The 15,819-nt window shown below is 41.4% G+C and overlaps 1 protein-coding gene across 6 annotated transcripts in view; it reads left to right on the plus strand.

The window, feature by feature from the left end:
* The window catches only part of CCSER2 (coiled-coil serine-rich protein 2), a 232,918-nt gene that overhangs the window by 168,955 nt on the left and 48,144 nt on the right, over positions 1-15,819 (plus strand). For all 6 annotated transcript variants that reach the window (XM_005871120.2, XM_005871119.2, XM_005871121.2 and 3 more), the window contains one exon: positions 10,644-10,727. In XM_005871120.2, the coding sequence (XP_005871182.1) occupies positions 10,644-10,727 (84 nt within the window). The remainder of the gene's footprint in view (positions 1-10,643; positions 10,728-15,819) is intronic.

Below are 15,819 nucleotides of genomic sequence, written 5' to 3' on the forward strand. Positions count from 1 at the left end.
CCAGTGATCGGGGGGAGATGGGGGTCCCCTGCCCAGGCCTGAATCCTGGGCCAGAGGCATCAGGCCTGGGCCAGGGGCAGAGCCAGCAATCGGAGGGGTCTGGGGGTCCCCTGCCCAGGCCTGACGCCTGGGCCAGAGGCATCAGGCCTGGGCGGGGGGCAGAACCAGTGATCAGGGGGAAATGAGGGTCCCCTGCCCAGGCCTGACACCTCTGGCAGAGGCATCAGGCCTGGGCAAGGGGCTGATCCTGCGATTGGAGGGTGATGGGGTCAACGCCTGAGGGCTCCCAGTATGTGAGAGGGGGCAGGCTGGGCTGAGGGACACTTCCCCCCCCAACCCAGTGCACGAATTTCGTGCACCGGGCCCCTAGTTTATAAATGTAATACAATTTCAGTTGAAGTCACAACAGCTTTATTTTTAGAGTTCATCAGTATGACTCTAGAATTAACACCAAAGGCTAAGGCAGCAGTTCTCAACCTGTGGGTTGCGACCCCTTTGGCGGTCGAACAACCCTTTCACAGGGGTCGCCTAAAACAATCCTGCATATCAGATATTTATATTACGATTCATAACAGTAGCAACATTACAGTTATGAAGTAGCAACGAAAATAACTTTATGGTTAGGTCACAACATGAAGAACTGTATTTAAAGGACCAGAAGGTTGAGAACCACTGGGCTAAGGTCTGTGTACATTATGACAAAAAAAGGGGGGGGGGCGGGGGAGAGGGAGGCCTTTAGAGCAGGATATAATACTGACCCAAATAGAAATATAGAGCAAGGGGAGGATAGAAAACCCAGAAGTATGTACTGAAATATCTACTGAAAAACAATTGGACACAGAAGGATTTTAAAGTAAATGTTGAGAAAAACTCTGTATTAAGGATCAATTATTTAGTTTCTTGTTTTATACTATAGTAAATTCAGATGCTTGAAGAGTTGAGTATTTTTATTAAATTAGAAGAAATCTGCAGCTAATATTTTTAAGTGTCACAAGAAACCTATAGGAAAGGATATCCTGATTCAATATGTACAAATGAAATACTTTATTTACTTTAAAAGTCTAAACAAAAGAAATTTGTAAATAATATTTGCTTATAATATTACAGATCTATGCATATATCACAACATTCCAGTCAATTTTAATGCATGGTAGATTTTTCTGTTTTAAAAATGTCTTTGTCTCAACCATCTGTTAGAATCACCTAATCTCTGAAGCACTTATTTAAAATTAGGCTTTGTGAGTGCATTTTTTAAAGCCTCTCAATTGTAGCTTGAATCATTGGGTTTTCAGTCCCATCGGTGAATTTTACAGCATTACTTAAAAATTATTCTCAGTGCACATTCCAGAGTCTGTGTGATACGATACAGTTTTTCAACCATATTTTTTTAAAGTTAATTTTTAAAAAGAAAATGAAAAAATGAATCTTTCTTCTTCCTCTAATCCAGCGGTTCTCAATGTGTGGGTCGAGAACAATGAAAATACATCCTGCATATCAGATATTTACATTACAATTCATAACAGTAGCAAAATTACAGTTATGAAGTAGCAACGAAAATAATTTTATGGTTGGGTCACCACAACATGAGGAACTGTATTAAAGGGTCGCGGCATTAGGAAGGTTGAGAACCATTGAATCCCTTTCCTAAGATGCCTCCTGTGATTTGCTGCAGCAGATCTGAAACACAAGGCAGCTTTGTTGACATCACTGATGATGCTTGTCAGCAGAGGCTGGTCACCACTGCCAGGTTTTTGTTGTTGTTGGTCACTTCAGGTGTCCATGTCCATTGTAGCTGCTCTGGAACTCATAGGAAAACCCCAGTTTCTGCAAAGTCCTAGAAGAACCACATGGGTAAGATGGAGTTTGTTATAGGGTTTTCCAGCAAGTTAATATGTACAAGAGTTAGACTATTAGAACAGAAGTTTACCTATGTGCTGTGTCCAAAAAGTGGAAATTGTTTGCTGACAGTAGTCCCTTAATACTCTTAAGAATAAAGGAAGGCTTATCTATCTTTTTGAATCTTTAATAAAATGCTGACACTTAATTAGCTTAAGATTACCTGTATTCAGAGTTTAAAAATCCTAACTAGAGCTTGCTGAAACTGAATTGCTCATGTTTTATACAGTGATGTGTAGTACTTAAGTATTTTTTGCATTTATTATGCAAAATGCGTACAACAGTACCCATCATTGATCAATAAATGTTAGCTCCTTAGTATGTGTAATGTGAATCATGAACTTTGCATGCATGATTGGAATTCAGACTTTTTTAAAAAAGAGGTTTTCTATTTATTTTAAGGTTTTATTACCCCCTGTAATGCTTAAAGATGCTTTTCTCAAACTGTTTCCTTATTTTGGCTCGGACACTTTTCAACTTAGTCACGGTATAATAGAGAGTACCACCATTGGTCAGTGCCAAAGGTATTTGGAGGGAGCTGGTGTTATTAATTGATTCAGTTAGAGATTATATTCCTATTCTTTAAGCTCTTATGCTTTGATGGAAATAATTTTTTTTATCTCCTATGTCAAAACTGCTAGAATGTTAAAAATAATTGGGTTTTTTTGGAGGCATAGCAATAATTTAAACATTAATAACTTCCAATTGTTTTTGGCTATATTATAAATTTATTTTATTTAGAATATTAATTTTAAGTTTTCAAAAATATTGGTTTGGTATATGGGATTTTCACTTTCAATTGATTTCCAATCTTAGTACATCTTATAAAATAAAAAGGTAATATGCAAATTGACCATCACTCCAACACACGAGATGGCTGCCCCCATGTGGACACAAGATGGCCAGCAGGGGAGGGCAGTTGTGGGCGATCAGACCAGCAGGGAGGGCAGTTGGGGGGGACCAGGTCGTCAGAGGAGGGCAGTTGTGGGCGATAAGGCCAGCAGGGGAGGGCAGTTGTGGATGACCAGGCCAGCAGGGGAGGGCAGTAAGGGGCAATTGGGCCGGCAGGGAGCAGTTAGGCATTGTCAGGCTGGCAGGCAGAAGCGGTTAGGGGCAATCAGGCAGGCAGGCAGGCGAGCGGTTGGGAGCCAGCAGTCCTGGATTGTGAGAGGGATATCCGACTGCCCGTTTAATTATTGTGCTTATATCTTGTTTATCTTTACTAAATTATTACCTTTGATCTGTGAGTTTCAGAGAATAACTTCCTGCTATAATTATGGATTTTTTCCATTTCTCCTTTAATGCTGTGAATTTTTGTTTTAGGGTCTTCAGGCTATTTTATTAGAGCAGTAATGCTCCCTTATTTGTGGTTTTATTTTCTTCAGTTTAAGTTACCTGTGGTCAATTGCGGTCCAAAAATATTAAATGGAAAATTCTAGATATTTTGAGAGAGAAACATTTGCATAATTTTTTACAGTATATTATTATAATTGTTCTATGTTATTAGTTGTTAAGCTCTTACTGTACATGATTTATAAAGTAAAGTTTATCACAGGTAGATATGTGTAGGGAAGAACAGTATATATAGGGTTAAGGACTATCGGGTTTCAGGCATCCACTGGGGAGTCTTAGAACATATTTCCCTCAGATAAGGGGGAACTACTGTATATAAATTTTTATGATTGATACATTTTGGTGGATTGTTCCTGATCACCAATTAAAGTCTTAATTTATCCTTATTAATATTTTCATCTTTAATTCTGCCTTGTCTCTTGTTATAATAATATTGGTATATCAGTTTTATTTTTTTGATTGTTGAGATTTATATGTAATTTCTCTTTTTGTTTGCTTCAATTGTCTTTTTTTGTTTCTTTTTTGTGTGTGTGTCAGTTCTTATATTAGTTTCCTAGGGCCTCCATAACAAAGTATCACAAGCTGGGTGGCATAAACAACAGAAATTTATTCTTTCACAGTCTGGAGGCTAGAAATAGGGAATCAGGGGTCATGAGGGCCATGCACTCTGAAGGCTCCAGGAGAGGAATCTGTAACTTGTGGTGGTTGCTGGCAGTCCTGGGCATTCCTCACTTGTAGGTGCATTTCTCCCCTCTGCTCCATCATCCTGGGACCTTCACATTACCTGTGTGTCTGTGTCCAAATTTCTCTCTCATAAGGATCCCAGTCATTTTGGATGAACTCTATTTGATTACATCTGCAAATACCTGATTTCCAAGTGAAGTTACATCCAACAGTCCTGGGTTAGCCTGAATTTCTGGGAAAACATTATTCAACCTAGCAGTTCTGTTGAGGTATAATTTCCATGCAGTAAAATTTAGCCTTTTTTATTGTACAGTTCTGTGAGCTTTGACAAATGCATATAATTATGTAGTTTTTACAGTCACATCCTCAAAAAATTCTTTTTTCTCCTTTTATAGTTGATCCCTACACCCACTGCTAACTCCTAGAAACTGCTGAAGTGTTTTATATCTCTGTAGTTTTGCCTTTTCAAGACTGTCACATAAGTAGACAAGACTCTAGCCTTTTGATTCTAGTATTTTTCACTTACCATAATTCATTTCAAATTCATTCATGCTGATCCATGTATCAGTAACTTGTTCCTGTTTGTTCCTGAGTAGTATTCCATTGTATGCATGCATCCTAGTTTGTTTATCCATTTACCAGTTGAAGGATAGTTTTGTCACTTTCACTTTTTGGCAATTAGGAAAAAAGCCCTATGAACATTCACACACAGACTTTCCTGCATGCATGTTTTCATTTCTCTTGGGTAAATACCGGGGCTGGGATTGCCAGGTAGTATGGGAAGGATACATTTAACTTTTTAAGAAACTGCCAAACTGTTTTCCGAAGTGGCTATGTTATTTTGCATTCTCACTAATGATTAATGAGAAGTTCCAGTTGTTCTGCATCCTTGCCTACAATTGCTATTGATAGAATTTTTCAAAAGCCTTTCTCCTGGGTGTGCAATGATATCTTATGATAGTTTTAATTTGCATTTACCTATTGATTAATGATTTTGAGCATGTTTTCTTATGTTTATTTGCCATTCATAGATTTTTTTTTTTTTGTTAAGTGTTTGTTCTTTGGCCCATTAACAAATATTTTGAAAAATGGAATTCACTTTTGGCAGCTCTATACTGTTGAGTTAATGAGGTTGGTTAAATACCCTGGACCTTCACATTTTCATTATTTTTGTTACTATTGTTTAAAAAATAGCTAGCAATTTATAAATATTCTCTATGAGTTAGTCACCTGCAAAGTATTTTACCTGAATTATTGAAAATATTTTCTCCTATTTCATGGCTTCTTTTTCATTTTGCTAATAGTTTTTCAAAGAGCAGAAATGAAATTTATCAAATTTTTATGATAATGTTTTTGGTATCACATTTAAGAAATCTCTGCCAACCCAAGGTCAGAGAGATTTTCTATTTATTTGGAGAAGTTTTATAGTATTAAGTTTGACGTTTAGGTCTACAATCTGATTTGAGAATTTTTGTATATGATGTGAGGTCTGAGAAAAATTAATTTTATTGCATATGGATGTTCCAGCACCATTTGTTGAAAAAGCTATCGTTTATCTATTGAATTGCCTTTGTATTTTTGTCAAAAATGCCCTTGAACATATATGTGTGGGTCTGTTTCTGTACTCTATTGTAATCCTTAGATCAGTGTTTGTCCTTTTGCCAATGTCACACTCTTGATTACTATTGATTTTACTAGTGGCCCGGTGCAAGAAATTCGTACACATTAAAAGGGAATTAATTAGAGGAAATATTTTTTTAAATATATTTTGATTTTTTACAGAGAGGAAGGGAGAGGGATAGAGAGTTAGAAACATCAATGAGAGAGAAACATCAATCAGCTGCCTCTTGCACACCCCCCACTGGGGATGCGCCCTCAACCAAGGCACATGCCCTTGACTGGAATCGAACCTGGGACCCTTCAGTCCACAGGCCGACACTCCATCCACTCAGCCAAACTGGTCAGGGCTAGAGGAAGTATTTTAATATTGCTATTTTCCCTTTCTCTATAATAGAAGTGTCAGAGATGAAAGGAAATTAGTAAAATGTATATGAAAATCTCCCTCCTGTTAGAGTCTGGGGTGTGCCGCGGGACCTAGAGTCAAGTCCCTGCCCACCACCCGCATGCACTTCGAAAATGCAGGAGACCCAGGCCCACCGGCCCCACCCCCGTCAAGCCCCTCTAGGCGGGGGGCACAGCCTCAGGTCCCTCAGCCTGGCGCCAGGTGGGAGGCGCAGTCTCAGGTCCCCCGTCAAGCCCCTCCAGGCAGGGGGGCTCAGCCTCAGGTTCCCCGGCCCGGTGCCGGGGTGGGGGCGTGCAGCCTGAGGTCCCCTGTCAAGCCCTGCCAGGTGGGGGCGCAACCTAAGGTCCCCTGGCCCGGCACTGGGGTGGGGGGGCATGGCCTGAGGTCCCCATCAAGCCCCCCAGGCAGGGGACACAGCCTGAGGTCCCTCGGCCTGGTGCTGGGGCGGGAGGTGCAGCCTGAGGTCTCCTGGCCTGGTGCTGGGGCGGGGGGTGCAGCCTGAGGTCCCCCATCAAGCCCCATGGGGTGGGGGGCATGGCCTGAGGTCCCTCGCCCCGGCCAGGCACCATGCAGCCTCAGGTCCCTATTCTCCGGTCGGGATGTTACGGTGTCTGGGCTAATTTGCATATTCCTCTATTATGTAGATAGATTAATTTGATTAATTGTTTTCTCTAAGATTGTATAGAAATGATATTACTTCTTTAAATTTTGGTAGAATTTGCCAGGAAAATATTTGCCTTCAATATTTCTCTTAAGGAAGGTTTAAATTATGAATTCATTTCACTAATAATCATAGATCTACTCAAACTGTTTCATTTTGGATGAGTTTGTGGTTTTTTGAGTAATTTCTTCATTTCATATAAGTTGTCAAATTTGTGTGCTTAGTCACTTAGTATTATTGCCTTACTAGCTTTTAATGCCTGTGACATCAATAATGATATTTCTGCTTCCATTTCCTGATTTCTGTCTTCTATGTCCTGGTAAGGGTCTGATTTGTGCTTTCTGTCTTTTGCTCTTTGGCAGTTTTGCTAGAGGCTTTGCAATTGTCAAAGAACCTTTTTTTGGTTTATTGATTTCTCTCTATTTGTTGATTTTCATTTTCATTAATTTCTGCTCTTTATTATTTTCTGCTTGTTCTGGGCTTATTTTGCTTCAGTTTTGATTTGACACCTTTCTTTTAATATAAGCAGTCTTATACAATAATTTTCTCTCTGTGCACTGCTTTAGTTGCATTCCACAAATTTTGGTATGTAGTGTCTTCATTTTCCTTCAATTCAAAGTATTTTTTTGTTTACCCTGAGACTTCTTCTTTTGACTCAGGCATGTTTAGAAGTTTCTGTTTACTCTCCAAGTGTTTGAATAGTATCCTTCTGTGACTGATTTCTAGTTAAATTCCTTTATGTTCAGAGAGCACACTTTGTCTATGTTCTATTCTTTTAAATTGAGCTTCTCAGATGTGAAGGTTCATGTCTTTCACCAAATTTGAGGTTTGTTTAACCATTATTTCTTCAAATATATTTTTCTTAGTAGGCTCTATATTTTGGGGGGGGTTGTAGGTTTTTTTGTTTGTTTGTTTGTTTTGCCAATCTTTTTATCTCTTTGTTGTTCAGGTTGGATGATTTCTGTTGATCTACCTTAAAGTTCACTCTGTCATCTCAAATGGTGGTACTTAGTCCATCTCATGTATTTTAAATTTTTGATTATTAAATCTTTTCTGTTCTAAATTTTCCATTTGTTTTCACTTTGTGTTATTTCTTTGCTGAGACCTTCTTTTTCAGTTCCCTTTAAGAGTTCACCCTTACTTTTGGAGAATTTTTATAATAGCTCTATTAAAATCTCTTCCAGTTCATCCCAACGTCTGTATTATTTTGGCATTGATGTTTGTTGACTATCTTTTCCTGTGAATTGATATTTTCCTTGTTTGTATGTTTAGTAATTTTGGTTCTTCATCTTGTTTAAATGCTCTGGAGAATATTGATTTTTATTTTTTTACAGCAGACAGTTTGCTTGGGTTGAGGCTACAAGTTCCAACTAGCCACTTTGGGATTGTGGTTTTAACATCAGTTCTGTTTTCAAAGGCTTTGCCATACTCTTCAGCTACTTTCTGAGTGTACACCTTGCAGAGGCTAGTTTGGGTCCTGGGCAGTGGTCTTCGTTTATTGCTCAGTGTTTGATCTGATGTTTAGAATCAGATCTCAGAAGTGCTGCTCAGGAGAGAATCTAGAAACTCACGTACAACTTCCTGGAGTCGCTTTCCTGAGCTCCTGGTACTTCGCAACCTCCCTGGTGGTATCTGAGTCCCTGGACTCCCGATTTTTCTTCCCCCTGAAAACTGATGTTCACATTTCCCGTTTGCTGCATACTTTCCACAGCTACACACACGCTCAAGGCAAAATGGTGTCTCTCTCATTCCTTGAGGTTCCTGCTTTGCAATGGGCAGAAAGATCCTATCGATATTTGGAATTAAGTCCAATGTTAAAGTCCCTCTTTTCTCAAATATATACTTGTATGTAGGCCTGGCCCTGGTTTTATATGTCAAGGCATTTACAGCAGAGCTGAACTTTTTACTGACATGAGTCTTGTAAAATTTTTCTTTAAAAAAAAAAACACCCCCAAAACATTTTTTAAGGTGTTTGTTCTGAGAATATTTGTTATTCATTAGGTCATTGCCTCCCTTCTCAAGTCAAATTCTGGATGTCCATGTAGGCCTGGCCCTGGTTTTATATGTCAAGGCATTTACAGCAGAGCTGAACTTTTTACTGACATGAGTCTTGTAAAATTTTTCTTTAAAAAAAAAACACCCCCAAAACATTTTTTAAGGTGTTGTTCTGAGAATATTTGTTATTCATTAGGTCATTGCCTCCCTTCTCAAGTCAAATTCTGGATGTCCATGTGATACCACCAGTAAATGTCATTTATGCTGGAAATTTGGCAAATGCTTATTTTTTCACTATCAATCAGTATTACCAATTGAACTTTTCTGTATACACATTCCTAGGCCCCATCCCTTTAGCTTCTGATTTAGTAGATGTACAGCACAATAAATAAAGAAGAAAATGACCTACATGCTGATGTCTCCTGTTTTGGCACTCTTGTTTCAATGCCAGACATTTCCGTGGTCTGGGGGATTTCCTTTAAGACAGATATGTCTGAGAAGATTGCGATCATGTTGCTCCTTGAAGGTTGTCAAATCCCTGGGTTTCCCAAGGTAGCTAGGTTCCATCTGAACAAACTCGGCGCCAACCCGCAGTTTTCCTGCCTCGATAAGGGGCTCAGCTTCTCCCCATATCCCAGGTGTGTTCTTCACTGGTTCATCATTCTTGAGGTTGTGAGTCATTGAACATGCATTTCTTAGCTGGTTGTTCCCAAACCATTTTGGCAAGGGACTTAATATTATCCTGTCGTTTTCTTTATTGTGTTTAAGGACAAAAAATTTAATTTTTTCGAATTTTAAAAATTGAGGTATAGCATACGTCCAGTACTGCTTAACATATATCAATCTTAAATCTACAGCTGGGGCTCTGCATAAGCATGTGACCACGCACCCACCCTGCATGTGGTTTCCATCACCCTGGTGGTTCCTTAGTGCTCCTTCCCAGTCAGTGACCTCTTCCCCTGAGTCAATCTCTGTTCTTCTGATTTCTAACACCATTAGTTAGTTTTGCCAGTTCTAAGACTTTATATAAGATGCAGAATATATACTCATGTATCTAGTATTTTTAATCAAATGGTTTTTATGGCCAATCCTTGCTGAGTTACTTAATATTACTGTTTCTGTCTCATTTATACCCCTGAACACCACAGCTAAACCAAAGCAGATTTAATTTGACTTTTATTTTACATTTTTCATAGGTGAGAGAATCTTAAAATTCTTTAGAAAATTTCTCATATTTCTTTTCCCATTCTAAAAGTTTCAGAGGTGTTCTGCTTTGCCTACTCATCTTATATAATAAAAGTGTAATATGCAAATCGACCGAACAACAGAATGAACGGTCAGCAGGGGTGGGGCTGGCGAGCAGGTGGCACCAGGCCAGCCAAGGCGCGTGCCAGCGGGCAGAGGGAGGGGACAGCGGTGGAGGGGATGTGGGACGGGGGGGTGGAGCTACTGCTCACCAGCCGGCGCCATCCCCTGATCAGCCTGCCAGGTCACCTCCTGCAGAGGGAGGCCAGACTTCGAGAGAGCAGCAGACCAGGCTGAGGGACCCCCCCCCCCCAATGCATGAATTTTCATGCACTGGGCCTCTAGTATATTATGTTATTTATTTCTACAAATTTTTCTTGCCCTAGCTCTTTTTTTTCCTCTTCCACATTTTTTTGTTCCTTTTACTGCTTACCCAAGGATATGTTTTTATTGATTTTAGAAAGAGGGAATGGGAGAGAGAGAGAGAGAGAGAGAGAGAGAAACATCAACTGGCTGCTTCCCATATGCTCCCTGACCGGGGATCTAACCCACAACCTAGGTATGTGCCCTGATGTATGGGATGACACTCCAACCAATGGAGCCACCTGGCCAGGTGTGCTCTTCCACATTTCCTTCTACAAGTGCATAGAGATGAAAGGGAGATTTCTACAACTTGTTTTCTACTTGTTCTTTGCCATGCTAGCATTTGCTCTGGGGTGAATTAAGGTTAACTGAATGCCCGCAGTTATGTATTAATCTCTCTTTTCCTTCTCCTCCTTCTGACAGCATGATGGGAGTGGATCATTACATGATATCCAGCTATCATTGCCATCTAGTCCGGAACCAGAAGATGGCGATCAAATATACAAGGTATGACTAGGTGGTCATGCTGAATTTTTCAAAGTTCTTTTTATTACTAAAGTTGTAAAACAGCAATAATTAAAACATTTACTAATGAATGTTTTAAAACCTTTGGCTTTGCTGTTTTGAATTTTAACAAGCTTGCTTTTAACTTTTGCTACCTTATTAAGTTAAAGTGAAATCCCTGTAGGGCTTTAATTTGAATTTATTTCATCAGTTGAGTAAGCATTTGTTCCTGTGTTACCACTGGCACAGGATTCTTTTTTTTTTAATCATTAAATTTTTAAATTATTTTTTATAATTATGAATAACAGTTTAAAAATATGACTACCAATAACAGTTAAAATGGTTAATAAGTACTTATATACCATATCACATATGATAACATTGAAGAAATATACTGAAAAGGAAATTATTTTATCTTTTTTCATGTTTATAAATATAATTATAGAATGCAGGTACATTTTAGTGAGTGAAAGTACATTTTGTTATAATGCTCATCTTTTGTCTGTTTTTAGTTAGAGAAAGCTTTTTCCTTTACAACTATTTTTGAAGCATACATTTATTTTTTAAGTACATACAAGTATTTCTGATTTATTCAATTCTTGATTTATAAATTTTTTTGCCATTACATTCTACTTTCAGGGTATGCTAGTCAGTGTTTGTTAGTCATCTGTAGTAACAACCAACCATGAAATATTGGTGCCTTACAATAAGAACAGTTTATTTCTCACCTGTTATTTCTTTACATGGTACATATTGGATGTAGGTCAGTTGGGACTCAGTTTCCTCTGTCTTCTTCATCCTGGGGTCCAGGCTGAAGGTCAGCGCCTACCTTGGACATGGTGTTTTCATACCTGAGGGGAAAGAACGCTGGCAGAATTGTGTGGAGTCTGCTTGGATGTAGCATGTTACTCCCACAAGTCAAGTGACCAAGCCTGCTGTTAGGGATCAAAGAAGCATAATTTTCTCACAGGATGTAGACTGACTTATTGGAAACAAAATTGTATATAAAACAATCAAATCAAAAGAATATAGAATAGTAGCCACACTGTGGCTTTTCAATATGTTATACATCTCTTCCCATCTCTCCACTTGCTCACATTGTGACTAATTGTAAGGCAGCTGGTCCCCAGCAGAACATTCTTTAAAGAGCCAAGAACATGCACACCGTTGAGAAGCACTGACTTACACAATCCCTGATTATCGCACAGTTGACTTTTTTCCTGAATTCATTTTTGTGAAAGTTTTCTACATGTAAAAAAATTCATTTTAAAGAAAAAGTTTTCAATGTCAACTTTTTTATGCAAGTATCTTCATTTTTTTCCACAGATCTTCCTGTTTGTCTATGATAGACACATTCTTACACAGTATTTATTTATTTATTAAAGAGAGTGGAAGGGAGGGGGAGAGACAGAGCGAGAGAAACATCAATGCGAGAGACACATCAATTGGTTGCCTCCTATACCCGCCCCAATGTGGGGGCTGGGGATCTACCTTCAACCTAGGTATGTGCCCTGGACCAGAATTGAACCTCTGACCCTTCAGTCCGCAGGCTGGTGCTCTAACCACTGAGAAAACTGACTAGGGCATTATTTATTTACTTTTTAGACAGTAACCCATTTATTTATTACTAGAGGTCCGGTAAACGAATTCCTGCATGGGTGGGGTCTGGCCGTCCCCGTCCCTGATCGGTGTGGGTGTGCATGGGTGGGGTCTGGCCAGCCCGCCCTGATCGATTGGGCCAGGCTGGCTGGGGGGAGGGGCCGCAGGCGGTTGGCCAGCCAGCTCTGCCCCCTGGTTGAAATCTCAGTTGAACTCCCAGTCAAACTCCCCGTCAAGGGGACAATTTGCATAGTAGCCTTTTATTATATAGGATTGGACTTTAGAACTTTGTGCTGGGTTCCGCTGGATGTTTCCCTGGTTTCTTCTGGGCTCACTCATGCCTCTGCTAGCTGATTGCTGCCTGGGGCCCACAACTTCTCTCCCTGTAGTCTTTCACCCAACAGGCCATCCCTGTCTTGTTCACTTGGTTGAAGTACTAGGGGTCCTCACGGCAAGAGAAAGTGTTAGGTTTTATAAAGCCCACGTTTAAAACTTCAACTTTGCCTTTTCCACCTTGTGTTGATCATAGGAAGTCATGAGACCAGTTCAGATGTAAGGAGTTGAGAAATACAGTGGAGAGGGAAAAGTTTGTATCCATTGTTTTAAGTCCATATTATATAACTTTAAGAAAAAATCTGTGTGGCTGGTTAGTCCCTAACATCTTTTATATATAATATATTTTTATTGATTTCAAAGAGGAAGGGAGGGCCCGCAACCCAGGCATGTGCCCTTGACCGGAATCGAACCGGGGCCCCGCCAGTCTGCAGGCCGACGCTCTAGCCACTGAGCCAAACCGGCCAGGGCTAGTCCCTAACTTTTTAAATGTTCAATAATAGTGTCATTGTTTGTGGTTTCTGTCCTCTCCCTCCTCCCCTTATGTGCATTGAACTTGGCCATCATTCCCAAGGTGAGAGACCATGTCTTTGCCGTCTCCTTGCTTTATACTTCACAGAATTCAAATATGTCAGTCAGCCTTTCTTTTCAAGAAACAGCCATAATATTCTGTGCAAATTTTTAACATCATTGTCATATACCTGTTATACTGTTTGCTACTGGCTTTTTTGCTCTTAGGTGACCTCTTGGGGACAGTCACTTTATCTTCCTTTTTTAAAAATGTATCTTTATTTTGAAAGTACTACAGATATCCCCTTATTTTCCACCACTGACCCCCTCTACCCTGCTCCCCCTCCCTCTCCCCCCACCTAGGCCTGCACTGCACTATTGTCTGTGTCCATGGGTCATGCATGTAAGTTCTTTGGTTAATCTCTTCCCACCTCCTCCCTCCTTCCCTCTGAGATGCCTCGTCTGCTCCATGCCTCCATGTTTCTGGACCTGTTTTCTTGTCCCTGCATCGTTCCTTCCAGGCAGACCATTCCTAGTCTTTCTTCCTCCTCTTCAATGTAAGATGCAGTAGCAGATAGTCCCTTTCCCAGACTCTCCTGCTCTTCATCAGCGGATCCCTAGCTGTGTTTCCCTCTCATCTAAAATGGTTTATCAGTTTCAAATTATGTAAATACTAGAGGCCCAGTGCACAACAATTTGTGCACTTGGGAGGCGGGGTCCTTCAGCCCGGCCTGTGCCCTCTCACAGTCTGGGACTCCTCGGGGGATGTCCAGGTTGTTTCATTCCCGCCTCCCTCAGCTGCCCGGCCCGGGTTGTTTCATTCCCGCCTCCCTCAGCTGCCCGGCCCGGGTTGTTTCATTCCCGCCTCCCTCAGCTGCCCGGCCCGGGTTGTTTCGTTCCCGCCTCCCTCAGCTGCCCGGCCCGGGTTGTTTCGTTCCCCCCTCCCTCAGCCGCCCGACTGGATTTGCTCCCGCCTCTGCCGCCTGGCTTGCTTCGCTCCCAGCCGGTATATGCAAATTAACTGCCATCTTTGTTGGCAGTTAATTTGCATATTGTGCTGATTAGCCAATGGGAGGCGTAGCAAAGGTATGGTCAATTACCATTTTTGGCTATTATTAGATAGGATGGTGACTTGTGTCATTACAAGTTTAAGGTCTAAAATCTCCACTGGACCTGCCATGTTGCCATGTCTCTAATCTGTCCTTTATCTCAGGACATCTCCCTCTCCCATTCCCCTGATAAACTGTTCCAGACAAACTCTCCTCAAGCCCAGTTCTCAGCCACTCTTCTCACCTTCTTCAGTAGCCTCATGCTCATCAAACAAGATCACCTGCTACCTGCTTCCTGCCACCCAACTTCCCTGTAGCAGGTGTCATTCTCATTCGCTTTGTCCCAGCTCCAGGAAAAGCGGCACGATGCTGTGGAGGACCCCGCTCTCCTTGTGACTGTCTGCTGCTGCTGAGGACCTGCCTGCATCTGCCGCTGTTGTCTGCTTCAGTGTGCTTTATCCACTTCCTCTTCTTCCTCAGTGTATACATTTCTATCTTAAATTCAGTAAATCAGGTAAACTTTTCCTTGCCTGTCCTTAAAACCCCTTCCAGTAAACATGGAAATCTGGAAAACCTAAAATAGCTACTGCTGTACGTTTGGTGTGACTTTTGTCTTAAAAGCTTTTATTCCTTGGTTTTTGTGTCACTTCTCTCTGAAATCCCTTTTACCCTTTTTTCTCTCATCTCCTTTGTAGGTTCCTTTTCTTCTTTAGAAGGTAGATTTAGCCCAGTCCCCTTTCAACCTTTTACTGTCATGATATCACATATGACATGATTGATAATATATAAAATCTTTCTTTAATACTTGATAATCCAGTTGCCCACTGGAAATTTCCACCGTATGTCCCACCCATAGGTACCTCTAATAGTATATTTAAAACTCGGGAATATTCCTTTTTGGACATACTTCCCCTCCTTTATTCTCCAACTAGAGGCCTGATGCACAAAAATTCATGCAAGAGTAGGCGTTCCTTCTCCCAGCTGCCAGTACAGGCTTCCCTCTGGCACCTGGGACCCAGGCTTCCCTCGCAGTCCCGGCTTCATCCGGAAGGATGTCCAGTCTAATTAGCATATTACGCTTTTATTATTATAGACTAGAGGCCCGGTGCACAAAAATTTGTGCACTCGGAGCAGGGGGGGTCCCTCAGCCCGGCCTGTGCCCTCTGGCAGTCTGGGACCCCTTGGGTGATGTCCACCTGCTGGCTTAGGCCTGCTCCCCGGGGGATTGGGCCTAAGCTGGCAGTCAGACATCCCTCTGGCAGCCCGGGAGCCCTCGGGGGATGTCCACTTGCCAGCGGGGACCAGGCCTAAGCTGCAGTCGGACATCCTTAGCGCTGCTGAGGAGGCGGGAGAGGCTCCTGCCATCACTGCTGTGCTGGCAGCTGGCAGCCTGGCTTGTGGCTGAGCAGAGCTCCCCCTGTGGAAGCTCACTGACCGCCAGGGGGCAGCTCCTGCATTGAGCGTCTGCCCCCTGGTGGTCAGTGTGTGTCATAGTGACCAGTGCTTCCCAGTCGTTCTGCTATTAGGGTTAGTTTGCATATTACCCTTTTATTATATGCCTGGTGCATGGGTGGGGGCTGGCTGGTTTGCCCTGAAGGGTGTCC

This window comes from Myotis brandtii, unplaced genomic scaffold, assembly GCF_000412655.1.
Source record: "Myotis brandtii unplaced genomic scaffold, ASM41265v1 scaffold33, whole genome shotgun sequence".
NCBI lineage: Eukaryota > Metazoa > Chordata > Mammalia > Chiroptera > Vespertilionidae > Myotis > Myotis brandtii.